The sequence below is a fragment of the Vanellus vanellus genome (assembly GCF_965231255.1).
Source record: "Vanellus vanellus genome assembly, chromosome: 6".
NCBI classification, from domain to species: Eukaryota; Metazoa; Chordata; class Aves; order Charadriiformes; family Charadriidae; genus Vanellus; species Vanellus vanellus.
The window spans coordinates 20,160,225-20,187,572 of NC_138911.1; the positions used below are offsets into that span (position 1 = coordinate 20,160,225).

At 44.8% G+C, this 27,348-nt stretch overlaps 1 protein-coding gene across 1 annotated transcript in view; it reads right to left on the reverse strand.

The window, feature by feature from the left end:
* CRACR2B (calcium release activated channel regulator 2B) overlaps nucleotides 1-26,266 on the reverse strand; it is a gene marked incomplete at its 5' end in the record, with an annotated part of 42,232 nt that extends 15,966 nt beyond the window's left edge. Inside the window, 13 exon segments of the mRNA XM_082485698.1 lie at nucleotides 469-523; nucleotides 943-1,014; nucleotides 2,489-2,676; nucleotides 5,573-5,665; nucleotides 5,795-5,885; nucleotides 6,198-6,344; nucleotides 8,582-8,753; nucleotides 11,631-11,742; nucleotides 13,238-13,493; nucleotides 26,116-26,135; nucleotides 26,137-26,193; nucleotides 26,197-26,232; nucleotides 26,234-26,266. Of these exon segments, the coding sequence (XP_082341824.1) occupies nucleotides 469-523; nucleotides 943-1,014; nucleotides 2,489-2,676; nucleotides 5,573-5,665; nucleotides 5,795-5,885; nucleotides 6,198-6,344; nucleotides 8,582-8,753; nucleotides 11,631-11,742; nucleotides 13,238-13,493; nucleotides 26,116-26,135; nucleotides 26,137-26,193; nucleotides 26,197-26,232; nucleotides 26,234-26,266 (1,332 nt within the window).
* Between the last annotated feature and the right edge of the window lie 1,082 nt (nucleotides 26,267-27,348).

The following is a 27,348-nucleotide window of genomic DNA, read 5'->3' on the forward strand; positions in this document are numbered from 1 at the left end:
ATCTGAAAACATCTGCTACAAACTCACAGGGTCAGAGAAACTCCAAAATCTTTCCATGCCCCTCCACCCCTAGTCAGCTGGCAGCACATCTGGGAATCCATCTTCTTCCTCACCACCAGGGATGCATCCAGTTTCACTCCCCTCCTTGCATGTGCCCATTGCCTGTCACAACACACAGACCTCATGTGTGCAGCAGGCAGCACCCGCTGCAGCCCTGCATGGGGCTGCGTGACAGTCACAAGCTAACACGCCTTGGGTTAAACCTGGGCAGTTGGCAACAGCAACCAGCAGAGCTCATCTCCAGCATGGGCAAAGAGGTGCTGTGAAGTCTGTATTAAGAACCACGCCAGGCCTCAAGAGCTCAGGTCATTGTCCCCCGTGGAAGTGACAGACCCCAGACTGGCGACAGCAACAGCAGCAGATGAAAGGAGGGTGGTTGGGAATTAGGATTTTCTTTCTTAGACTAACCAGCTTCTTGGCTTCAAAAGCGTCTCGCTCATCTCGAAGTTTCTTGTTCATCTCTCTGCTCCAAAGGAAGACACAGGAGAGACACAATGAAGCACTCATCAAAAACGGAGTAAAAGCCATTATTTGAAAGCTAGAACAAACAGGGAGCTTGGGACGCAGATGAAGATGTTATTTATTGCCAGACATGTTGGGATTTCCATGTATCCCAGCTCAGGTTATGGGCTCCACATGGTCCCCTTAGCCAGCAAGAAAGACTAAATTCCTTCAGTGGAGAGATTACTTGGTGATATAACACAGCCTGTACTCTGCCAGAGCTCGCCAGATTGCACAACTCTGTCTGGACATAGAAAAACAAGCAGTGCCTGAGCACTGCTTGAATGCACTCCCATTGCTTTCTGTGGGAGAAATGAGCACAGTGCTGAAACCTCAGCCCCTTACCCGCACAAGAGCATTTCCCCGCGGCTCTGTTCTTACCTGAGGAGTTCCAGCTGCCGAAGGAGGCTTTGTTTCTCTTTCTGCATGTTCTTGGAAACTCTAAACACATCCCTGGGCAAAGGGGATTTTAAAAGGGGAAATAAGTTAATGGGATACAAAGATCCCTTTCTCAAAGACGCTCATGGTATTCTCCAAGATAAGGGCCTGCCTTATGCTAGGAAGATTGCCCCCTCCCCTAGTAAAAATAGATATTGGCATTTTCCTGTGGTGTTGGAAAGATTTTTTCCCTCTGGGTTAGGTAATCCTATAGAGTAGGAGTAGTGTAGTCAGAGTGTCTGACTATGCTTCTATTCCATCCTTAAGGTCTTACAGTATACAAAACCTGGTACCTCATGGATTATGACTGCCTAAATTTGCACATTAACTGTAGATAGTAGTACATCTGCAAAACTAAAAGGTGGTTTCTCCTGCAGTAGAAATGTTCTGCCTTAAAACTTCTTCCTCATTTTCCTTTGCTTTTATTGTGAGAATATTCTTCAAAACAAATTAGGATAGGCAAATTAATGACAAAACTGGCATAATATACATCCCTTCAGTGTGTTTTTGAGAAGCTTCCACCCTCCTGGGGTTTAGTAACACTGTCATTTGCAATCTGTAATTTTCCTGTTTTCTGCAGTGATAGAGGATTAAAGGCCAATTTGGTTTCAATCTGAGCACTAATCCAAACTTTGGAAAACTTTCCATTTTTCATTTATATTTGAATGAAAGCATAGTTCATAGTTGAAGCAAACTTTACATTTCATGTTTTTTTACTGTGCCCCCACACAACAGATAAGATTGCCATACGTCTTGTTTTTAGAAAAAATGTTAAATAGCTTTTTATGACACATGGACCTACAACCTGGTCTAGTGGAAGGCGTCCCTGCCCATGGCAGGGGGGTTGGAACTAGGTAATCTTTAAGGTCCCTTCCAACTCTAACCATTCTATGATTAGGAGTTGTATTTTCTTTGGGATTCAGAGAAAGTAGCAGTGCCACAGGAGCGGAGATGGCTGGGTTGTACTCCAGCTCTCCTGCTCTCCTTCAACTTGAGGGCAGGCATCCCATTTTCTCCTTTCACAATCCAGTTTCCTCAGCTGCTAGAGACAGGAAGGATGCTCACTGCCATCTGGATCTGAAATATCCTGATGTTTTAGCCAAGTATCATTAGACTAAGCCCAGAAACAGGAACACAAGTGATTAGAAGAGGATATATAGGAACTTTATAGAGGCAATGGTGAACTGGAAAATACACAGAGGAGAAGCCTCCTTTAGGCTGAGGAACATCTGTACTTTTTACAGTGCTTTTCTAGCCAAATATCAATGAACACATTAATTTCCTACTAAAGGCAGGAGGGAGATAGCAGTATCACTCCCTGTTTAGGCCCATAAGACCACTAGGATATTATTTCTTTTCCTCAAGAAGAGACAGGCAATCCTCTGATGAGATCAAGGCTTTTAATTAGAGATCCTTATTATTTAACTATTTGCCCACCCTTCCTTCTTTGCCTGGGTCCCTGCCTTAACACCCCATTGCCCATTCCCACCTGTCCTTCTGCTCTTGCTCAAGCTGAGCCTCTTTCTGGAGCTTCTGTAATTGCCCCTTCACCGCCTCCAGCTCCCATTTGCTTTTCTCCAGCTCTTCCAGCAGTTTTTCATTCTGGTGCCGTAGCCTTTCGTTCTGCACACGGGTCTCCAGCTGCTCCGAGTTCAGGGACTGTAGCTGATGTTCCAACTGCAATGAGAGAGGAAGAAGGGTTAAACACAGAGAGGAAGGGTTTTGTACTACAATCATGCCTGTAAAAACAGGCTGAAAAAGCAGTTGTAAACAACAAGGTGGAAGGGCGATAAACACTACTTAGGTCTACAGGACCACCAGTGGCATAAAGAAGGTGAATTGGAAGCAATTATTTCTCATCATGCCAGCACTGGGGAGCAAGCAGTACAATTAGTCAGGCATAGCTGAGGAAGTGCTTCAGGCAGCATGGGGAGCTTGCTGCTGTCAGGCAGCAAATGAAGGTCAAAGGAAGACTGGAAAAATTTGGGAAAAAGCAGGGGTGTGTCTACTGAGACTTATTAAGCACCGTTGTTGAAATGCATCCTCTAGTTTGGGGGCTTCCTGAGCCCATGGCAGCAGAAAGGGGGATGTATCAAGGTGCTAAGCATATCTCACACTACACCTGGACAGTGAAGTGACTGTGTGGCCTTTACTGCTGTTGGAGACAGGACCTCGGACTAGAGATGTTGTTTAAATGCCACTGGGGCACAGCTGCACTCTAGGCAGCACAAGACCCCACATCAGCTTTATTAGTTGTCCTGGGAAGTTTAAAGCCTGCTGTCCTGTACTCAATCAGTGATGCAATTCCTCACAAATGGCTGGCATAGTCTGGGAAAGAGTCAAAGGCAGATGCAGCAGTCAAACACACCCATCTCAGATGACAAGTAGGGCATCACAAGGAGGATGATACTGACACTTCAGTATCTAGCCAGCTGTACCAGCTAACCAGGGCCCTCTGCTGAAGCTGTTGTTATGGAGAAATTGTGGTACCCATCTCAGAACTTACAGCCCCAAAATAAAATTATACAATCCACGTATACAAACCAGAGAGGAGCACCAGGAACCAGTTCTGACCAGCGTAGTAGGTGGCAGTCAGTCTCCACATTTATACCTTCAGATTGCCTTTTCTCTCAGCCTAGCTTCTCTCCCTCTCAAAGGGAAAGTAAAGCAGCACACTGTGGCACAAGATAAAGTGCATTTTTCTTGCTACCCTGCTCTCTGCCAGGACACACATACAATAGTCATGAGCAGGAGTGAACAGAGCTGATCTTTCCCAGGTTCCTTGAAACACAAGCCCCACATATCTTTCCAGTGAGGCTACAAGCACAAGTCACACCCAGCTTTGCCTGGAGACTTCCAGTCCTTTGGGCATCAGGGAAAATTTGAGCATGACCACAAATGCTGAGCAGTGGAGTTGAGACTAAAAAACAGCAACTTCAGCTTACAGCCTTTGGATCTTTCAATAAGCCACGGGACAGGCTTTAAGTAAAGCACCTGCCCCTCCCTAAGAAATCCCTATCACACTCAACTCTCCTTATGTTGTCGGTACTGGGAAGCGATACCATAGAATAGCACAATTACAATACTGGTCTTACACCACAAGGGGGACCTGATTATCCACATAACACTGAGGCTTGTACTAAGCAAAGAGCATCTGAAATGACCATTTGAGTAAGAATTAAGTGTCCATGTAGCCCAGTACTTGCCTTGACCCATAGCAAGAGGGCATGCTACCTAGGAAGAGCATGCCTAGACACCTAACTATGGTCCATTCCCCTCATACACCCCCCCGGTGTATGGTCATCTATAGTCCCTGGACTAGGGAAGTTAGAGGCCACATACCTGACCATTCCTCCTTTTAATAAACATTTACGAGCCTGTTGTCCATTTGTTTGTCCAATCTGTTTTTGAACTGCTGATACTGCCTGCCTCCTGTGCCAAAAAAAGTCCAAAAGTTCACTAATCTGTGTAAAGAAGTAGGTTCTTCAAAATCAAATTTATACTGGTCTCACTAAGCATCCCTTACCTCTGCTGTAAGAATAATAGTTCCATGTGGACCTTATCCACCACCTTCCTGAGTCCATAAAGCTCAGTTATATCTTCCTCCCCAAAATCAAGTCTAGACTTTCCTAGTTTCTCTTCCTAAGGCAGATGGCTCCATTTCCTTAATCACATTAGTTCTCTTTACCTTCATACTCAAGAAGAACACAGTGGAGTTAGAGGAGACTAGAACTGCACACACCAGTTGAGGCACATCACAGTTGTGGGCAGCAGGAAAATTATGTCCCCTATCTTATTCTCAATATCCTTCCTGATGGCACCTAAGTTTTGCTGACTTTTCCAGCTGCTGCACAATGAGCTGATGATTTCAGAGAAGTGCTATTTCATCCATATTGCAGCTAGGTATCCAACTTGCATACCCCTAGTCACCAGCACCTTACAGGTACCTCCCATATGACTTGTCTCTGTAGTGGTCATGTTTCAGTTCCTCATACAAAAAGGAAAAAGATATCCAGAATGGTCTGTCCCATATAAATGTCCATGCCAGGGCTGGCATGCTAAAGGAAAGTTTCTGCTTTGATCTTTTCTGTGACTGATTAATCAGTACGTCATTAGGTGCTGAAATGCGCATCTACAGTAAGTACAGCTCTAAGTTTCACAGAACCGTTCACTCTGGGTTATTTTGGAGCAACCAGAAAACACAAATCAGAGAAATTTGGCTCTTGTATGTCCATACACAGCTTGCTTTCACACCACAAAAGGCTCCAAACTCACAACTTCCAAATTTTTACCGTCTTCCTTGCCAAATAGTTATTGTACAACTAATAGTAAGATTGTGCCAAGAGAAAACAAAGCAGACAAGAAAATGCATGGACAGAACATTCACAGGAAGAAATTACAGTTGAAGACAAACCAATCACCTGACAAACCACTGCAACATTTTCAGAGACAGGAAAGAACTAGACTAGCTAGTACCAGACTAGCTCGTACCAACCCTCAGCATATGAAAGCCATTTTCAGTCAGAAAAGGTCTCAGCAGAGAGACAGTTGAAGGGGATTTGGGTCCTGTTACCTTCTTCTGGCGGTAGAGGATTTTCTCCAGCTCCTGCTCTTTGCTGCGCAGTTCCTTCTGGAGCAGGTTACTCTTGTCTTGTCTCAGCGCTTCCTGCGGAGGTAAAGATACACACCTGTACACACAACACCAGTACGGTAAGAGCTATTCCTTGGCCATATGAGCCACCACCTCTACTTCAGACCAGAGAAAGTTTGACTTCAGCCAAGAGAGATGAGGTACCTGGCAGATCAGTCTCTCCCTTTCTGCTTTGATCTGTTGCTCCATTTCTTCATAAAGGCATCTGACTTCTCGGTCATGGTCTGTCTCCTTCCTACAAAAGGCAGGGTGCACACAGGTCAGGAGAGAGAAAGACAATACTGAAAGAAAACAGGAGAGGAGGGTGGAAACAGATTCCCACTACCAGCTCTGTAGCATTGAGTGGGATTTTAACTAGACCAAATGTTATGCATGGGCACTGATGCAAAACAAACCCATGGGGATCAGATCAAGATAAAGAGTAATTCTATTACAGAAAAAAAAAAAAAAAAAAAATTGTCCTGTAACCCAGTCTCTCCTTGCCTTTGAGGCAGCATCCAAGCATCAGCTGGATCCTGACAGCAAATGACCACGATATTCTCCTTACCGCTTCAATGCTTGTTCCATAGACTCCTTCTCATGATTCACCTCCCTTATATATGATGACACACGCAACAGAAACTCTTCAAAATTGGATAAGAGCTCTGGACGCTCCTTCCGTAGCCGAGCCCAGAGTTCCTGAATCTCACGTGGACTGGAGCAAGCATACAAGAGAGCAGGAAAGCAAATGAGTTTGTGTCATCTTATGGACTGTTACTCCAACTCCAACATGCACTCGGGACAGACAAACTGCCCTTCTCCTGTGATGACCTCCATTACACCATCATAGCAAAGAGGGGAGTTAGACAGTGATGGAGCATGCGTGTGGAGTGAGATCTACTGCAAGGTTAAAATAAAGGAAGACATCTGAAAGAAGAGAAGAAAAGAAAAGTCTAGGAAGCAAACCTGGAATGATTATTTTTCAAGCATTCAGCAATAACATATTTGATATCTAAACCAAGCCTCAAAGAGATGAGCATTCAGCAAATTTGCTGTGAGCTATGGCCAAGCAGCAAACTGTTACAGCCCAAGGATTTTCACACCACACCACACCACACAGGTGGTGTTCTCACACCAGGACTGTACTAGCGTATGCTACTGTCCTTGTTATTTATTTATTTTACAGGTTTGGAAACTAAGCCACAAACAAAAGAAGCAAATTCGCCCAGGTGTCCCATCAGGATAACAACGGAGGAAGCCCTGGAAACCCAGTCGTCTTTTTCTGAACCTACAATAAAAATTACACTGTTTTGGCCTTTAATGCATTGTAACTTGAACATCGCACTTATAAACTTAATCTTTCCCAAAGAGTCTTATAAGCCTGCAGACACCACTCCATGCTTCTTTTGGGGGAAGAGCTTTTAATTACTGTTTTTATTTTTTTTTTTAATCCATGAAGTACTTTGGAGGAACTGCCTTGAAACATACAGAATAATTATACCTATAGACATTATCAAAATCGGTATTTTTCTTTGTCTATGCATTTGTCTCCCTTAATATTTTTTGTGAGAAAACAAACAAAAACACAACCAAAAATCTCTTGATTCCCCCTGTCACCATTGCATGATAGCCTCCTTTTTCTGTCCCAAGTTGGAAAAGTTACTAGCACTTCATCAAAACTTGGTGTTTTAAATAACAGAACATACTGAGTCCCATTAATAAACAAAACCATTTATTTCTAGCAAAAACAGTGAAGATATGCAGTTCAGATTCCTGTTCCGACCCCAATTAGCTTCTGGTTTATATTATTACTTTACAACAGCTGGCTTGGCACAAAGGCATGACATGAAGTAGCTACTGAACTCACTGCATAAAACTCCAAGTAAGTGGTCAAAATAAAATACAGGATAATTCCACTTTACGACTTGATGCTTCTCAACGCAGAATTACAAACAGCAGAGGTTATTTTTCTAGAACAGTAATATGGTCTTCCACAGTGTCATTACATTATTTGAGGCATAACAGCTTTCCAGAATTTTTCAGGACAGATGTTGTTTAGCATGAAAAGAAACATGGAGGTGCTTTGCATCACAATGCAAACTACAAAAAAAAAAAAAAAAAAATTGTTTCATGACAGATGCAGCTCTGAAAGCAACAAACTCCTCACTCTCAGCTTCGGTCTCCAATCCTGTCTGTCTCCTGCCCCTACCTGGGCTGCTCTCTGCAAACTGGCGACACTGTTGGGACTACGATGCCTGAAAAAAAAGGCTGCCACAGATACTGTTAGGCACCCCAGCCCCAGCAGGTGTGCATCAGTAAGAATCAGTTACGCATAATGCTTCACTTGGGAAAGTCCTAGAAAAATGGCTGGATAACACTGGGGACAGCAGACTCTACCGGGGCCACGTGCAAGAGCATTAATATCAAATTTCAAAGCTCAGGTGAGCATCCCTTGCCCAATTTAGCCTTTCACACTCTTCAAGATCAGCCCAGTCCTAACCAGCCCCTTGAGCACAGATCTGTCACAGAGACTCTTAGTACTAAGATGGCCTGAACATATGTGAACAGTCAACCATCACTTTGGAGCAGACAGCACACTCGTATCCTCCTTACCTTGTCTAACCCTCACATGCTTCTTTTCATTTGCTGCGGGTGGATGGGCTCCCACGCCACCAACTGCTACTTTTTACAGCTGTGGTCTGAACTCTAGTTTGAGAAACTCTTTGTGAAAAGCACTGCACTAAAAGTAATTGTAAACTGATGAGAAAACCCAGATGTCACTGCATTTGTTATCAAGCATATGAAAACCCAAGACAGCAGTATAGAAAGCCCAAGCAGCACTTCAGAGAGCAAGCGGTTCAGTTCACCTCTTTGGTCTTTGCTGGTACTTTGAAGTTTTGGTAATGCAAGATCAAAATAGGGTAGAAGTTGCCATGCAACTCCCCGACTTACTCATCAAACATGTGGGCTGCTCCGAGCTGCTCCATCATGGAACAGAATCGTTTCTCTTCATCATCATCTGCTGAGTCCAAGTCATCTGACCAGCCCGACTCAAAGGTCTCCTCGTGTCTGGAGTCATCCATTCTCCCAGCTCCTTGACACAATTCAATCCCTATTAACTTTCCTGGTGGAAGGAGCAGGGAAGAAGGAGAATAAAGTCAAATTGGATGTCGTTTAATAAGCTGCTATTTAAATGGCAGCCTGACAGAGCTCCATGAGAAGCTGCCTGCACACTGCTGGTGTAGAATACAGCTCCTGGTCAGGAAAGAGCCTCTGTTCTGACGTCCTGAGTGATGTCAGCATCCAGTCTGCAATGCTGGGACTGAAACTGGCTCCCAGCCCTGCCTGTTAGGGCTCTGCTCACATCTGTGTGAAGATGATCTACCACCCACAGCCTTGGATTCTCAGCATGTGAAACACGCGGTATTAGGTCACTTCAGTCCCATGGAGCAATGCTGTGAGTTCAGTTGCCAATGATCCCACAAGCTCCCTCTGGGACTGCAAGCCAGGCACTGAATAGCACGATGCCTCAGCTCCCCAGCTTAAAAAAAAGTGAGGAGTAGATCATTACCATTCCCTTCTCATATGCTACATCTGTTCCGATTCAAGTGCTATGGGACAAGGACCTCCTCTTGCTAGAATTGCGTAGAGTGTCTAAACAAAATGAACTTACCTTCTGAACAACCCCCCTTCCCAATCCCACATATAGATGGCTTCCAGCTATCTGGATCCTGTTTCATGCTGAGACACTAATGCCATGAGAACTTCATGCTATGCAAGGCATGTGACAAATCCTAGTGCTGGGAACAAATTCTTCTCGAAGAAACAAATCAAGCAATCCTATCCAAAACACAGGTCCCCGTCCTGTATACAGAGATCAGACCTCCATTAGCAGCTGCTTATCTTTCCAGAACATATCTGCTTGGTTCAAAAGGCAGAAATGACATCCCAGCTACAGGGCCAGGAGCCAAGGATGTTCAGAGCGCAGATGAGAACATGAAGCTGACTTAAGGGGAAAAATATCCACTATTTGTGTACCTCAAGTCACTTAACCACTTCCTAACTCCGTATGTCCAGAACCTAGCCGCTTCTCTGCAGCTCTTAAGATGTGCTGAAGAAAATCTTGCAGTAAAAAAACTAGCAGTGTGGAGATACAGGCCCTATTCAGCTTAAAACCTGAGGCTTGGACAGTTAATTAAGGATATGGACTTAGATTAGGCACTTTGAATGTCTGCTTTTACAGATGGGAAAATTGAGCTAGAGGTTGTTTTGGCATTTTAGAAGGATCTCAAATTGCTTTAAATTGAACATTTTAAATGTTCATTCTTTTGTCAGTTGTGCAGATGCACCCTGTAACCTCTCAGAGGCCATGCAAGGAGCCCTCTCAAGAAGCAGAGTTGATTGCAGCTTGAACTGCTTCCCTCTCTTTTCCCCCCTGCACACTCCAGAAGGAAGACAGCAATGTGTCAGGCCAAACCCTTGAGTTAGGGGCAAAGTCTGAAAAGGATTTCATTGAAGCCGTACACAAAGAATAACCATAAAAAAGAAATGCAGAAATTAGGTGTTTTGCCAAGACTTGAACAAGCCCCACAGAGCCAGGCTGCCAACACAGGGTGGTACCTGACAAGTGGTGGCTAATACAAAGAGAAATCTTGCCTGCCTCTGCCAGAAATGGCACTGATGCAGGTACTTTCATGATCTCCATCTATGGCTATGGCTGGGACAAATGTCTCAATGAGATTTGGGAATAACACAGAGGGCACTGTGGATGCAAGCTGCCCAAATAGCACCCATTCACCTTCTGCTCCGCATCCCCCCTCTATTCTGCTCTCGTGAGACCCCACCTGGAGTACTGCATCCAGCTCTGCAGCCCTCAGCATAAGAAGGACATGGGTGAGGCTTTGAGCAACCCGGTCTAGTGGAAGGTATCCCTGGCCACGGCAGGTGGGTTGGAACTAGATGATCTTTAAGGTAGGAAAGCTCACACTCCCGAGGTGACTTGTTTCTGGCAAAGGCAGCAGAACCAGCCAACAAGGCTTCACCCCCGCAGGCAGGGACACAAGGCAGAAACAGGCAGAGTCAGCAGGCACTCGATAGGTTAACACATTCCCAGAACACAGCTTTCCATGTTTATTCTGAGGAAATCTTTACAGCTTCTCCTTTCATGGCTGGCTGTTTCTGGCCATTCAAATTGAAGTACCAAAAAGATCCCTCCTCTCCAAGCTGGAAAAAGCCATGAGCAACCACAATCTGAGCAATCAGGACACTGCAACTCAAGAGCCTCCTCAATCACTTCTAAAAACCCTAGACCACCTGTGTTCACCTGCTTTGACCTGATCCCATTAACACATCTACATGTCCAAGGAAGGTTCTAACAGGGTGCTGATTTTCTGAGAGCTTACAACCAGCTAAGGCAACTAAGTGCCCACGGCAAAGGTTTTTAGTGCTATGGCGGTTCTCCTCCTTAACACTTCTTGCACTGTTTGTGCTGCTGGATGAAGACTGTGGTATAGAATTAGTATTCTCCTAGTGTTTGGAAAAGGCAACAGTAAGAGGAAAACAAAAACTAATTTGCCAGTGTGCTAGACTGCTAACAGGACTTCTATTAATATCCTTGAACAGCACTGAATAAACCAGCTGGAGACAGTTGCCAGGAGGCATATTTCGTCCCCTCACCCAACAAGGGTCCTTATCCAGATGAACAACTGTGGATCACATGGCCAGATACAGGCTGCAGTATGTACCACCTCCAGTAGGAGATGTTCAGAAGCTGGCTCTACCAGGTAGGCAGGTAACAGTTGTGGAAGAAGGCAACACAAAGCCTCAAGAAGGGGGAGAGCAGTATTGCACACACACCTACTCCAATGATATTCACATAAGCATGGGGCATTGCCCTATATAGCTGGTACACCTTCAGCAAAATCACTGCACTGTCTTACCAACATAAAACATCATGTCACAGGTGGGCTTTCTCCTTCCTCTGCCTCTGTGCAGTCCTTACCTAGTCCCATGCTGAACTCCACAGGTGTCAGGTACCCATTATTGTTCTGTTCCAAGCTATCAAAAACAGTCTCCAGCTGTTCAAGGGTTAGGGGGAGCTCACTCTGGAGCCGCTGCAGAGACAAAAGAATGAACAAAATTAAGACGTGACTCAAGTCTTCCCTGTGACTAGCTCCTCTCCCTGCTGTCCTCAGCTTTGGCTCACAGCACTGCCCTTTCAGCACTGCATCCTGGATGGGATGTGACAGTCTGTCAGTACAGCTGAGAGATGGCACAAATGTCTGTTTGGACGCACTGATACAGCAACGCTTTCCACTACTGGATGATTTGACCAGGACTGCAGAGAGGGAACTTTGGGTTATTTTGTTTGGAGACAGCTCAAGTCTCTTCCTCTCCCACTTCAGAACCACTGCCTCTAGTTTGCTGCCTGCCTCCCTCCACTCCTGCCCAAGCCCTGCCCAAAGGTGGCTGCCGCCTGGGGCACTGCCAGCTTCTTGTGACCACTGCTGCTCCCAAGAGAGCTCTCTGTGGGCACATCAGGTTCCAGCTCCATCTCTTTGGCCAGAGGGGGAGGACAGACTTGTGGGTGTCTGCATTCAGTTCCCAGCACGTGCAGGAAATCTTGCAGATCATTCAGTCCGTAACAGAGAGTTAGCTTTCTTCTGCCATATTCTGCCTGTTGGGACAGTATCACTATTCCCACAGCACAGACAAGGAGCAGGGAGATTTCCCTTCATAATACATGTGTAGACCACCTACCGTGAATGGGTGCCCAAAGAAGCTTCCAAATAACAAGAGGTGTAGACTAAAACCTCATTACTGTCTGTTAAACGTGCAGCTTTAGATAAAAGCTTAGTAAGTATTTATTAATGTAACTATACAAAATTAGGCATCAGACAACGCAAAACAAAGTGAGTCAATAATTAAACCATCATGGACCTGCCAAGTGTTAATTATAGATGGACGGAGACATGAGACAGAGGAAAAACAATGTGCATGTAACCTTCCTGATAAACCATTAAAAGAAAACTCAAAAAGAATTATAGAGATTCTGTTAACAAATACTGTTTTAAACAGAAAGCAGCAAAATACATTATTCCAGAGCAAAGTTATAGTTCAGGCCTAAAGTAAGATTTCAAGATCAGGCTTTAGTTATGATTGAGACAAAAAAGTTATACAGCTTTTTTTGCTGAGGTTGGTGGATTATTTTTTTTCATTGTTGACATTTTTTGGCAGGGTGTGTGTTTTGGTTTTTTTTAAATTAAACCAAAGATTCCCCCCCCCCCCCCCCCACCAGATTTCCCATCCATTGCATGCTTAATGTTTGTAGGAACTGTTGCAATTTTTTTTTAGTTTATGCATTTCTTAAAAATTTGCAGTTGCAGTCCCCCTTGTCCCAGGAATTCCCTTGAGGTCCAAGGCCCTTCTGGGTTTTCCAGTTCCTAGCAGCCGGCTGTGGCAGAATTTGGCTCCCAGAAATCTGAATGAGACAGAACCCACATGCACACCCACGCTTGCCAAAAGCAAAGACATGCCACATTCTCCCCTCTTCTGCCACCCATGACTTTACAGCTTCTCCCAGGAAGGGGGAAGGATTTTTTCCCTCACCTGCATGTCCACCTTGGTGATAAAACCCTTCTCATCCTTGTCACACAGCTGGAAGAGCTCCCTTGCCTTCTCGAACATCTCCACCTGCACATCATCCAATTCACTCATTTGGCTGGAAGGAGAAGCACCAGGAGTCACTCCATCCTCCTCATCCCCTTCCTCTTCTCCTTCCCAGCGGACACATCCCAAGAGCACTCCCCTCTGGTTCTCCATCTTCTCAAAGTATTTTACCCCAGGGCAGGGGCAAACAGAAGAACTGCAGGGCAGGAAACAGAGAAATCCCAGTCAAACATGACCCTCCACTTCCACCCCACACATCATCTATTTATGTGCCTTGTTGGTTTGAAAGAACAATATTCAGCATCTATATCTGTTACCGAGGGGAAGGGGGGAAGACAAAAAGCGTGCAGAGAATTTGTGTAAGAGGTACACGATATACATAGGTACACACTGTACACAACATGGGCGTAACTAAGCCCACCACACAGCCGTAACCCTTCACCCTGTGATGGGCTCCAGACCCTACACTGAGCAAGGATGCTCTTTTGCCATCTCTCCTCCTCTGGCTCAGACCTACAGGACAGTCAGCTATCTGCTGGTGAAAGTCAGGTGCCAAAGGAAGGTTTCAGGGAAGATGAGAGGATGGGAAGGAAATACTAAAGCATGCAGGTAAATCTGCATGGGAGCACGGTGATAGTCCCATCAGCTGAGACAGAGGGCTTGAACACCGTGAGCAGGGCCAGCTCCCAGCTCTTGTGCAGCTCCCTGGATGCCCTGACCAGGATGCTTCTCTCTGGTCATGGTTCCTCTAGTAATAACGTGCTTTTACTCCTGTTGCTTTTCTGCACCTTTGAACACCAAACCTGCATCACAACTGCAAGAACCCAGAGCTGGACAAAGGCACAGAGGAAGATGTGCAAGTGATGGAGGAAAGAGAAGAAGGAATGTCTCTCCCAGCCCCCTCCTGCCCAGATCCCCCAGGTTGGCCTTCTACCTCTGACATTTTCTTGTTAATGCTTCCCAAACAGTAACTCCATCTCCTTTCATGTTGTTACAGCACAAAGAATTTTTCCTACACCAGGAAAAATTTAATAAGCTGGGCACTCCTGCCCCTGTTGCCTCCCAGCCTCTGTTTTGAGAGCTTGTAAGCTGCCAAACAGAATTTTAATCTAAAATGTTCACCTTTATAGGAAGGAAACCACACGACCATGGAGTCTTTTCAGAGGCCAAAGAAAATAATTCTCATTACTTACAAGTAAAACAAAATTACTTACCTAAAACAAAAAAGCTAGGAATAAGCACGTCTTTAAGCACAGCACTGTGATTGTAAAGACGCATACAACACATCCCTGCCCCAGTCCAACTTCTGACTTACCGATGCCACGTAACACCTTCCAGACAGCTTTTCTTCAGCAACACCACCACATTTTTTAAGCCTTGTTGCACTGATTGCTTTAGACTTCTTCTGCAAATCTGTGTTCTGCATTGCAGAGCAGAAGTGAGCTGTGCAAGCAGGCTGAGAGCAGATTTAAACAGTACTAGACAAAGAGGGTTTGAGCATTGTGGTTTTTTCTTTTTAATCTCCAAGAAAATAAAAGCCACATACAGTTGCCCTGATAACAAACAAGTTAATTCTGTTTGTACTCTTAGTACAATGGGAGGATAAAGAGCATGATGGCTACGAAGAATGTCACATGTGAGAACTATATGAAACTGACACAAAAGAAGGCAGCAATTATACACCACGCTATTTGACTCCGTTTATTACTGTCGGTTCGTGAGCCAGAGGGTGGTTCTGCTTCAAAGAACAAGCAGAACACTTCACTCCCCCTTTCAAATCAGTGTTTTTTCAGGGCACCTCCATTTAGCTTGAGAAGATATTTATTTGAAACTCTGCAGAAAACTACCTATAAATAAGACTACCTATTATATATGTTTCTAGCCAAGTAGACATTCCTGGCAAGCAATGGGCACAGAGCTGGACACAAGCTTTGGGGAATACTGCAGAGGAAAGGAGGGAAGAAGGCATGAAAAGTGAGAAGGCAGGGGGTGTCTTTCTCTCCTGCTCTTTTTCCAAACAAACCCTCCTACCAAGCTTTTTTGTGTGTGTGTGTTATGGAGCCAACACAGCAAGATTTGGAGACTAAAATTTGATCCTCTCTGCTACCTGGACAGTCAGCTTGCTCCTGATGGCAAGTCTGTACATGTTCGTAGTAAAGAAGTTGTAAAAAAACCCATCTTACTTTTCACATTCAAGCAAAAGTTGCAAAGCTGGCCTTGAAAGAAGAAAACCAAAAAAAGACCCAAATATCTATGCTGCATGATGCTGCAGATGATTACAGTGAGGAGTCACATAGCCCAACTGATGATTGAGGGAGGTGATTCTGCCTCTCTACTCTGCTCTCATGAGACCCCACCTGAGGTACTACGTCCAGCTCTGGAACCCCCAACACAAGAAGGGCATGGACCTGTTGGAGCAAGTCCAGAGGAGGGCCATGAAGATGATCAGAGGGCTGGAGCACCTCTGCTGTAAAGACAGGCGGAGAGAGTTGGGGTTGTTCAGCCTGGAGAAGAGAAGACTCTGGGGAGACCTTATAGCAGCTTTCCAGTATCTGAAGTGCGCCTGCAAGAAAGCTGGAGAGGGACTTTTTACAAGGGCACGTAGTGATAAGACAATGGGTAATGACTTCAAAGTGGAAGACAGTAGATTTAGATTAGCTATTCACTCTGAGGGTGGTGAGGCACTGGAACAGGTTGCCCAGAGAAGTTATGGAGGGCAGGCTGGATAAGGCTTTGAGCAACCAGGTCTAGTGGGAAGTGTCCTTGCCCATTGCAGGGCGGTTGAAACTAGATGATCTTTAAGGTCCCTTACAACTGAAACAATTTTATGATTCTATGAATGATAATTATTGGTTGCTACAAAAAGCTGAAGCTTTTTGCCAGACCCTTTTTTTCTGTGAAGACACAGTCTCAGCACAAGCAGCACCCTGTACCAGACGGTAAGTGCAGGCAGCAGCAGGGGAGGAAATGAGAAGGGAGTCCAAAGCAAGAGCCATGATAGGATTGCAGAAAACAGCCAGAATAAGAAAAAGTACAAATAAGAAATATGTTTTCTAAGACATCACTCTAGCTGCGTAAGAGACACTGAAGTCCTCAGATCTTATTTTCTTGTTGGCAGCTTCATCGTTTCTATTTCAAAAGCCAGAGCAGCCCACGCAGACAATGTCTCCCCAGCTCTGCTGCAGCAAACAAAAGGTTGTACGAGGAGGATGTTCTGTTCTGTCTCAGAGACATATTTGCAAGCTGAAATCAGATTCATTACATCCCTACCTCTAGCATCTCCTCATTTTATCAAGAGCCCAGCTGTACTGTAGCTCTCAAACATTGGCTGAACTAAAAGCCTCTTAATTAGAAGAGCTGGGAGCCTGAAATGGACAAGAGTCTGAAAGGATTTCACCTACATGTAAAAGACCAAGCCCATTAATTCAATGTTTCAAGTGCAGAGTCTCTTGTTCAAGCTGCTTCAAGTGGCTTCAAGCCAGATGTGGCTCTGTCAATGGCAAGACAGCACTTGTAGAGGAACAAAGCAGCAAATAAGAGAGCAAAATACACTGCAGCTCTGATGGACTTCTCTCCCAGAGGCCTTTGACTGAGAAGCTCATCTTCACCCCCGTTTGTAAGGGCACTGCATGGCAGAAATGTGGATGAGGCACAAAGCAGATCTCAGTCTAACAAGTGCTGTCATACCTTCCTCAGTAGCCAAACCATCTCCAGTGACAAAGCCAAGGGTCATTACCAAATCTTCCTGAGAGGATTAATTTTTCCAGGTCTCTTCTGGCAGGACAAGGCAGTCATTGAGTCAGCACCAGTTAAGAATTAATTTCCACACTTAGCCTGGAGCCAGGACAATCTCTGTATCTTCTTGTATCTGTTGATTTCCATCATAAGAACATCACAGCAGAGTTCATCTAGCCCAGCATCTTGCCCTCAACAGTGGCCAGGAGTGGCTGGTGAGGGAAGAGCAACAGCAGGGCAAGCACAGGGAAGGCTTCCCTGAAGAAATCTGCCAGCCTCTAGCCACTGTCAGCCTGGGGTAATTCCTGAGCCACATGGTTCCTTCCTCATCTTCCAAGACACTTGTCCAGCCTCCCTTGGAATCCTTATGAAACATTCACTGTTCACATGAACATGCTGATAGAAACAGGGTGCCTGCTGCAATCAGTGGGTGCTGACAAAGCTTCATGGGACTATTCCAGTTTTCTGGGTACATGGTTTGACCAACAAGAGACACAGTCCCAGCTTCAGCTCAAACAAGTGCTTCCTGCCACCTTCACATCTGGAAACCATGGCAGAGACCAAAAACTCTTCCAGCGCCTGGAAGATCTACCAGGAAGATGGAAGTGCCAGGGACCAGGAGCATCCATAGCCTGGAATCACCCTGGCTACCCTCAGTGTGTAATGCTATTCTACATCCCCCTCTTCCCCAGCCCCGCGGGTTTGGCTGCCCTTGCTCAAGGTCAGCTCTGATACTGCACAGTGTAGATTTGGGCAGTGTCCAACATCTGAACAACCGGACACAGAGCTTAAGAGGCAGCCGGTCTTCAGGACCTGTGGATTACACCAGGTATCTCCTGCCATGATGTGTGCTGGGGCCCAGCAAGAAAAAATTCACGTGCTCCTGCAAGACAACTTTCCCAGAGCCTGGAAACAAACGTAGACCTTCTCAGACACAGCACAGAACAGGTAATTTAACTGCCAGTAAAGACAGCTAACACCAGGTCTTGCATTTCTACACAGAGGTAACTCAGGCCAGTCTTAAGTGCATATTTTAACCACCTGAGGCATAAACTGTAGTTTGTCCTGTGCAGAGCTGTGCCAGAAAGTCAGCTGGATCCCATGGGCATGGCATCCTTTGGAGAAATCACAAGACCTGAATTTTAATCCTGACTCCGCTTGCCATATGGCCTGGGGTAAGTCACATCACCTGCCTATGCTTATAGATTGTCAGCTCCTCCAATTTGATTCTGATGCTTGTGACAGCTGGCACTTTATTTTAAGACTCAGTTCCTGGAGACTGATAATTACATGTGAAACTCAAAATAGTTTCAAAGCCTCAAAGCTGAAGAATGAAAAACTTGAACACAACTTGAAGAAACTAGAAATTTCAACAAACAGAAGAACAGACCCAAGGTACTTTTCCTGGAAAGGGTAGATACTACTTTCAAGGTAGCATTACAGGGTCATGTTTTCCAATTTATTGTCTCAGAAATCATCTTGTTGTAGCAGTAAACAGTGTTAAAGAGGTAAAGAAAAGTCATGGCTAAAATGCAATCAACAGCCAAGCCCTTATCTATGTGACCGTGACCACTGTGTGCACATGACAGCTTTGGGGGTTTTGGGTTGTTTTTTTTGTTTGTTTGGGTTTTTTTTGTTTTGTTTTTTTTTTCCCCCCACAGCCTGATGACAAGGAGGAAAGGAAAGTGGGGAGCACAGCCAAATTTGCCGCAGCTGGTTCTCAGATGACCCCAGTCACTGCAAGGCATTGCACACACACTGAATACACAGCATTCCTGGCAGTCCTGCCCCAATGCAAGACAATGAATCAACAGTTAATGAAGGAGGAAAAACTAAGCACAACTGGCTTAAGTGGCTTACCCAGGATTACAGAGCAAGTCCAGTGTTTGGGTCCTCTAGAGCTATAAGGGAAAGCAGGTTTTTGCTTTCCTGTACCACTGAATTTTTGGTGACATGGCGGTAGAAAGGAATATTAAAAGAATCGTTATAGGTGCATATTAGGTGTTCAAGGTGTACTACAAACTAAAGTGCTTAGATACTTGCTGGGAAATTTCCCAAAAGACATCCTCCTGTATCTCTGCCTAAGACAATATTATTAGAAACAATAAAACCACCCCCATACTAAAGCTAAATATTTAAGCCATTTATTTAAAGAGATCAGAAGAACACACACCCTTTCCTTTCTACTCCTTGTGCAGAAAAAGAGTCTTACAACTTTAAAGGAAGGAATTCACTAGGTGTTTAGGTGTGCATTGATCATGCTCTTGACGCGTACACGGGATGAGACAGGTTTGATCCCATGCAGGAGAGGACATTAAACAACAAGGAGATGAAGGGCTGGGGTAAGGAATCCCTGCAGCAGAAGCCTGTTGCTACAGCAAATTACAAACATACAGCAGAAGCACGCCAAGGTGTGGTAGTACAAAGTACTTGTTGCTTGCCCATTGAATGGGAGCATCACTCAGGAGCAGATGAGTAACAGGTACGTTTTAAAAGAAAAGGGTAATGAAAGCTTCACAGGTCCTTACCATTTTATATCAAACATATGCCACTTGCTCCATTTGTTCTACCTTCCTTTCTTTCCCAATGTTTTGAAAGCCAATAATTACTATAAAAAGTGCTCCTCGTAGGACACAGTCACATCTACATATCCCAGATCTTATAGTACTGTGAGATTCAGTGATCAAATACACATATTTACAATTATTATTCTAGTTGCATGCAAAAAGCACATATTCTAGATGCATTGACAAAATTACAGCTGTACAAATCTGACCAGGTGAAGGTAGAGCAGAGGTCTTGCCAGGGGACAATACTGACCTCTGTGTCAAACTGGCTTCCACACAGGCTGAATTTCCAAAAGCTGCTCAAAGGAACTGGACATCCACTAGGTGGAAATTGTTTTAAAAGGCTCTGCCACAGTGTCTGAAAAGGCTGGGAAAAGAGCAGAAAGAGAGTTATTTATCAGTGTACTTTGTTCAAAATTAATTTTGTTCTTTCCCTTCTCTAGGAAATTTGTTTCCATTGTTTGGAATTTGTTTGGGTGGTTGTTGGGTTCTCCCTTCCCAAAGGGAATGGCAGGAAAAGAAATACACTAAAAAATTAGAAAAATATCAATTGTTTTGCAAGGGCTTTTTCTTTAAAAAAAAAACTAAGGAAACCCATACACACCCTGGGCAGAGAGCCTGAAATTAGGTGTAATATCTAGAGCTACACTTCACTCACTCACTCTCTCTTTTAATTGCCTGCACTTGATTGTATCCCTTTAAGGAAACAGGAACAAATCCAGGAACCTTTGTGTTGTTTACTCAGCAGGAGATTAGCCCAGCTTGATAGCCCTGAGCTAACCAGTGCTGCAACATTGATGAATGACTTCTTCATCGGAGATGCCGGTATGTTACAGAGGTATATCCCAGAAACATGGACAACTGCAAGGGGCTCCATCATTCTGAATAGCATCTTAAAAAAGGTGCTCTGCTGCAATTCACCATTTCCCTCACCAAAGTTCAAAGAGGAACGCTTCTTTATGACTTAGCATACCAACTTCTTGAAATTTGCCATGGAGAAACAGATCAGTATCCACAACATACCAAAACAATATCCTTTACCCCAGAAATTGCCACAAGTCCTGCATCACACCCACACGCTGCTCCCCAGCTATACCCATCGCAAGCCAGTGACACTTTGCAGCTCTTGCACACTGCCACAGTGTCACAGCGTTGGCACTGCAAACACTGAGGGCGCTTGTTTGCACTGGAACCGCTCCCACTAATCGGGGTTTTGGCTTTATTGGGCTGTTTGGCTTGGGGAGTGGAAAGAGAAAGCATCAGTTTTTCCTCTAACAATATTTGGGCCAAGAGTTAATTCTCAGCAATTAAAAACAAAATCCTAACCACATTTTTTCCATAAACAGCTAATGGTCTTGGACCTGACAATATAACTAGCGCACAGTTGATTTTCCAGAAAATCAAGAGCATGCCTGCAGTAAGACATGACAAATAGCAACAGCAAGCTTAAAAAAACCCTAATTTTTACAAATTCCTTCACTTTTTATAAAGGTTTACAGGTTTCCTGAAACTTTTTTTTTTTAAAAAGAGACAGAAGGAACAGAACATTGCAACACCCTGTACAATGCAACATAAGGATTATATACCACAGTGGCAGAGGAATGGGAAAAACAGCAATATTGTACCCTTTGGCTTCAAGAAGAAGAATTAATTGTATTTTCATAGGCTGAAGATCATGCTGCACATCCACAAAGGATACGGTTAGCCAGCAGTAAGCAAACATCATTCACTTAGTCAAGTAGAAAAGGCTCTGAGCAGTACCAAGTTTCCCACTGATGCCACTGTTGTTAATATTCTACCACAAATATGGGGTTGTTAGAGGACAGAGACAATCAGCTCAAGAACATAACTAAGAAAGACAGGATATTTTAGCTGTGAAGAGATAATATAGCCTTTATTCACTTTAGCTGAACACTGCTAACAGCGTTGTGAAGTTGGAGGTAGATGCTGCTTTGGGTTCAGCCATCAGTGGGTAGATTACATCTGTGTAACACCAAGCATGTTGACTGTAGAGCAGGTGCTCTGCTCTGCTGGTGGTACCTACTGGCAAGGTAGGTAGGCAGGAGGCAAACAAATTTTCTTTGCCAGCCCAAATGTGCGAAAAGGAGGCAAGAAAACAGAGGACTTGGCACTTGACATCAGACACGATGGATCATTTTTGATTCAAAGTGAAAACTAGGCACTGGGACTTCAAGCAAAGGAGATCCCTCCTCTCTTCTACTCCTCTTTTCCATGGGCTGGTGTGGCAGGCAGGAACAACCCATAAGGAAGACAAGCTCCAGACCTAAGCTGGCATTCAAAGCTCTTCAAATAGTCTTTACAGGAAATTACATAAATCCAAGGCAGATCCTCAGCTTGTTTAAGTGAACATTGCTGGCAATTTCCTCCTGCCTTACCTGGCCCTTTATCAAAGGCAGCACTTGCGTGCAGAGCAGCTTGTACCAGAGACAACAACCATAAGTCAGCACGTTTCTGCTGGGCTTGTGCCACTAGTTACTGAACAGCTGTCATCCAGGAACACTTGACACATGACGAGCACCACCTTGGCTGCTGCAGCTCAGCAAGGACACGTCAGCAGAAATGATGCTGTGGAGGCTCCTTTCACACCCTCAGAGCAGCGGAGGTACCAGTACACGAGGCTCTCCCCTTGCACTCAGGAATGCAACCACACCAGGTGACCTGCAGAGAAAATTCGGGCTGAAAGGAGGCGCACCACAGTCCTGTGCTGGTGGAGAGCTAGACACACTCCGTCAGGGTCCTTGAAGTACTTCAAGGGCAAAAGATAGTTGGGGTTGTTCAGGCTAGGGAAGAGAAGACTCCAGGGAGATCTTATAGCAGCTTTCCAGTATCTGAAGGACACCTACAGGGTGACTATTTACAAGGGCATGTAGTGGTAGGACAAGGGGTAATGGCTTCAAACTGGAAGAAGGGAGATGTAGAATAGATATTAGGAAGAAATTTTTCACTCTGAGGGTGGTGAGAAACTGCAACAGGTTGCCCAGAGAAGTTGTGGAGGTCCCATCCCTGGAGGTGTTCAAGGCCAGGTCAGACAGGGCTTTGAGCAACCTGGTCTAGTAGGAGGTGTCCCTGCCCATGGCAGGGGAGTTGGAACTAGGTGATCTTTAAGGTCTCTTCCAACCTAAGCCATTCTACGATTCTATTACGCAGAAACAGCCTTTTGATGAATAAGTGGTTTAAAGTTCTAATGGATACTCAAAGCTTCAAATGCAAAAATTTGCTTTTTGTGGAGTTGCCTGCGTAACCAATTCCCGAATAGCAGAGATGGTGAAGAACTGTCCCCAGTCACTGTCTTCTTTAAAAAAAGAATCCAGGAGCCTCAGATAAACCCAAGTGGTGGCAGATGCACATCAGACAGGAGGAAGCACTTATTTGCAAACCACCAAAGCGTGGGACTCACTGACATGGGAAGCTGAGGATGTCACAGGCATTCATGGACTGCAGAAGCAGCTGTTTTTTCCTTCCCTGAGTTTGTCCATAAAGGACTATTACACAAAATACCTGTTTTGGTGAAAATTTTATGAGCCACAAACAGCCAAAAGAGTATGGTAAGGAAGTATCATTACACATGTGCGCTGGGAAGACAAGGGTACCTGTCATTAGCTGCTGTTGGAGATACAGTGCTGGTTCAGCTTGGGCATTCCTCAGCATGAATATAGGCTGCTTTCTCATCAGCAGGAACCACCTTCAAAGTACATGGAGTCTTCCACAAAAGGACAACAGCATTTCCTACATTTTCATTAAGGACAGTCCTATGAACTGGGCTTGGTACTCCAACAGCCAAAGGTCAGGCTTCTCCCCACAACTATCACTACCATCAGACCCATAATTTGGATGCCAAACTCAACTCAGACCTCCCTTTGAGTCCTCGGATTCTAGTTGTCAATGTGATACCAGAACAAAGATTTTCCTTTCCAACAAGAAGCTGAATCTCTCTATGACAGCCACGCACCTTGTCTGACCTCAGCAGGAACCCTCCCAGGCTGCTGTTACCGATGCACTCTCATCCAGCAGAGTCACTGTTTAAGTCAGTCACCTGCTCTAGGCATCGTTTCACTAGTTCTCACCTCTGTTGTAGGAGAGGGAAACAACTGGTGTTAGCTTCACGGAGAATGGTCTTTCTGCCACCCAACCTTGGGATACTGAACAGGAAAGGTGTTGACTGCTGCCTCTAGTTGGCTCCCAATCTTGTTCTTTCACTTCTTCATTAAATTTCCCAACAGCCACCCACTGTCCCGAGCTTAAGTCCCCCCAGCCAGCTGCAAGTTTCCCTCAGCCGCTTCAGTGCCCTTTTTGCGCAAAGGCTAAAAATCCTGTGACAATCCCATCTCACCTGGAGTACCACAGGTGTAAGCTCAAAGAAGTGGGCAAGAGCATTATCTTTGTTGACCAAGATGCTTGGTCTTGAGATCAGCCTCATACAAACAAAAATGCATAGCCTTACATTGACCTCAAATAGCTCCCTCACCACGCACAGATAAAAACATCAAACCAGAACATCAGACCACCCAATCCCCTTTCAAAGAGGAAACTTACTTTTGATAAAGCACCCAGTCCCACTGCTTACTAAATACACGTGATAGACAGTGATTTCTTCTCCAGCTTAGCCAGCGAGCTCTCTGCAGCACTTGAAACCTCCTTATCCAGAGAGCTACAACTGCAGGGAGGATGCATGAAGTTCAACCATCTTTTCCTCATCCCAAGAAATTCACCTCCAGTCTCTTGAGAACTGGACACAGTAATCTCACCCCCATAATCTTTTCTGGGCTGCATGTCAGCAACAGGACCATGCGGGGAGAAGCTTTACCTTGCTACTTTTAGTCTGCAAGATGCACTTAAAAGACAAAAACACTTTGCAAAGATTAACGCATAGGAATGAGTATGGAGAGGATTTCTAGTCACCACAGCCCCCTGGAGAAGCCTCTCTGTGGCTGGTGCTGTATTGGTTTTGCCCAGGAGCAATGTACAGGACACATGAACAGTTTGACCTTTCTGCAAATGCTATTAAAACAACAAACAGAGCTGAGGCAGCTGGGTGAAGCCAATTTCCAAAAAGACAGTGAAACCCATTCTCTGCCTCACAGAGATGAAAATGGCCACAAGCACAGGTGTGTGACGCTTGGTTACCTGTCAGCTAGGGACCCATCCTGATAATAGTGGTTTTAAAGATTCACCCCTCCCTGCAAGCTAAGGACGTCCTGGCTGTGCTATGCAAAACACCTTTCCTGAAATGCCAGTGTAATCTGTGCACTGGAAAAGGATGAAATCCATGCCCTGAGTAGAGACACCTCTTGGTGGTCAGACCATTGAGGGTGCCAAAGGTGAAAACTGGGATCCAGGGAGTCAACACTCCCACTCCCTCTCCCTAAAGAGGAGAAGATCAGTCTAAATGTCCAAGAATTCCAGGATCTCGTACAAGATATCAGAAATATCCTCTACCTTTCTCATTCAGGGGGGACAATCACAACAAAATACTAAAAGCCTCCGATTTCTACAAGACAAAACTAAAGAACGATTTGAGCAGCCACAAGCCCTGAACTGCTCGTCCATAAAGCGGGATAACACGTGCAGCTGAAGGGCACACATTCCCTGTGTACCAGCCACAGCTTTGTGCAGGGAGCAATCAAAGCAAGGAACAGTGTTTAAAGCAAACTCAGAAGCAGATGCTGCCTAAGAGGTTCTTTTGTTCAACTTGTACAACTGTTCTGGGAAAGGTGAAATTACTGGAGGGGGGAAATATTCCCCTCTGACAAAAGCTGTCACTGAGTCAGAAGCCCAGAGCAGCAACACTGACGTAGGACTACAGAAAATGGGGAGGCAGGAATAGGTATGCTTATGAGATATAGTGGAAAATTTCCTGAGAAATGTTTTTAAGGAAAAATTTCTAAGTCTTCACAAAGTACATAGCAGAAAATCCTTAGTTTTTAATCTAACCAGCTCAAGAGACCCATTTCATAAGAAAACATCACAATCCCATGTATTCTAAGCATGTACTTTTTCCCCTTTACTTTTGAAAATGTAACCATTGCAGCTATTACTCTAAATCGGCAGTTTCCCAAACCAATGAGTCAACAGAATTAGTTAAGCAACATGCAGAACCACATCAGAACTGAGAGCAAGTTCCTTCAGTTCAACATTTGTGAAGACCTTGGGTGATCCAAATTGCAGCATTAACCATCTGTTAGTTAAGCACCTCCAGCTCTTGAAAACCAATCAATAAATTTTCTTTCCTCCATCACGGGAATAACAACTGTTTTCTGCGGCGGTAAACAATGCCACTGCACTCAGCAAGTTCTACTCTGCTGCTTTAAAGCAAAAGCAGGAAGTCAGAACAGAAAGTTCCCAGGGAGAAACTCTGATGAGACACAGCAGCTCGCAAACTTGTTCAGACTTCCTTCTACTCAAATAATTCCTTGCCCAAATGAGAGAGACTGTCTTCCCTCCCCTCCACCCCATTGCACTACTTCATTTTCTCTGTCTGCAGGTGTCCCCAAATACCTTGAACGGCAGGACAGTATCACTCCCCTTCCCTGGAACCAGCAGTATATTCCACAGCAAAAAGCTAGCAAAGAATGATCACTGCCACTGTAAATAGAGTATCAGAGCAGGTCCAACCTAGGAGGTGTGGTTTGCAACGCTCCCTACGCATCTCATCCCCTTTCCAACACAGGCTAGTAGCCATCGGTTCAGAAAGCAGCGCAAGAAAAACAGCCATTAAGCTCCCAAGTTAAATTCCTTGTAATCCTGCCTTGTGCACAGCTGTGAAGAAGAAGGGCTTGTTTCTGAGCTGCCGTAGGCAAGAGGGAAAGAAGTGGCAAGAACACAGATGATCCCTTGTCTCATACTGAACTTACCTTCCCTGAGAAACTCTAGCTGTGCTTGTAGGTCGCACCTCACAGCCTGTCCTGTCTCTAATCTCCTCCTGGTGTCCTTTATAAAGCTTCTTTTAGTACTGACCAGAACAAAAAAGCTTATCAAACAAAAAATAAATAGCATTTTGGAGCCACATTAATGAATCCTTAGTGTTACGTGGATAAAAGTCAGGAAATACAAAAAGTTACAGTCCCCATAGTAATGCTAATCCAACCATACTGCATATCCTGTGTATTTAGCAGTACACGTTTAAAAGAAAAAGGCTTCATCCACCGATGCCAAAAAGGGATTTGATTTAGTAAAAACACTTGAATACCACCCCCCACATGCAACATTTATTGTTCAGAGAAGTGGATTTTCAGATCGAATTGGATTAATCTAAGCATCATTACAGCTCTATATCTAGGGCAATAGCAAGAGCTCTCAAGCATGATTACAGACTGAACGTTATTTGCCCAACCTGAATACAGGAAAGGGATCCAGGCGTCAGAATGGGTTGAGTCACCAAATCGCTGTCGGTACTTCTGCACTTGGATGCAGTAGGGAGGTGGCAAGGAGAGAGGGGATTGAATAACTGACCACCCCACACACTCATAACTAGTAAATGTTAATGCATTTATATAAATGCTTATTTCTTTGATACTGACAGCTTGAAATATCCCCCTGCCTAGTATCCCACCTCATGCGCCTGGAAACAGGTTGTAAATGAACTACAGCTGTGCTGACCTCTCTCCAGCACAAATCTGCGTATTGCTCTGCTCTCCGGTCTTATCTTTGTGGTTTACATAAAGCCCACACCACTCTTCCCAGAGGGAACAGCTACAAGTGGTCCATTTGCATTTAGCAGCTTCAACTGAG